Source organism: Eimeria mitis, genomic scaffold (assembly GCF_000499745.2).
Source record: "Eimeria mitis Houghton genomic scaffold, Emh_scaff4545, whole genome shotgun sequence".
Lineage (NCBI taxonomy): Eukaryota > Apicomplexa > Conoidasida > Eucoccidiorida > Eimeriidae > Eimeria > Eimeria mitis.
The window spans coordinates 4,058-4,362 of record NW_013572857.1 but is presented as its reverse complement, the minus strand read 5'-3'; the positions used below and the strand labels follow the sequence as shown (position 1 = coordinate 4,362).

The 305-nt window shown below is 58.7% G+C and overlaps 1 protein-coding gene across 1 annotated transcript in view; it reads left to right on the top strand.

The window, feature by feature from the left end:
• Positions 1–57: 57 nt before the first annotated feature.
• Positions 58–305, top strand: part of EMH_0075940 (uncharacterized protein) — a gene marked incomplete at both ends in the record, with an annotated part of 3,975 nt that continues 3,727 nt past the window's right edge. Inside the window, one exon of the mRNA XM_013499671.1 lies at positions 58–243. Coding sequence (XP_013355125.1) covers positions 58–243 — 186 coding nt within the window. The remainder of the gene's footprint in view (positions 244–305) is intronic.

The window sequence follows — 305 nt, the reverse complement described above, 5'->3', positions numbered from 1 at the left end:
CAGCAGAGAGGACCTGCTGGAGGGAGAAGCTCAGCAAGGCTGCTGAGCGCAGCAGGGATGCATGCAGACAGCCTAGTAGAGATGTTTGGGGCTTTCGATGCATGCGTTGAAGCAGCAAGAGTGGAGCCCGCTGTCTTTGCCTTTGCTGCCTGGCGACACCAGCAGCAGCAGCAGCAGCAGCAGCAGCAGCAGCAGCAGCAGCAGCAGCAGCAGTGGCTGCTGCAGCCAGGACAGTGGGTGGAGGTGCTGGGGCTGCGAGCTGAAGACAAACGATTTGTTTACTCTTCCATTGGCGTCATACAACA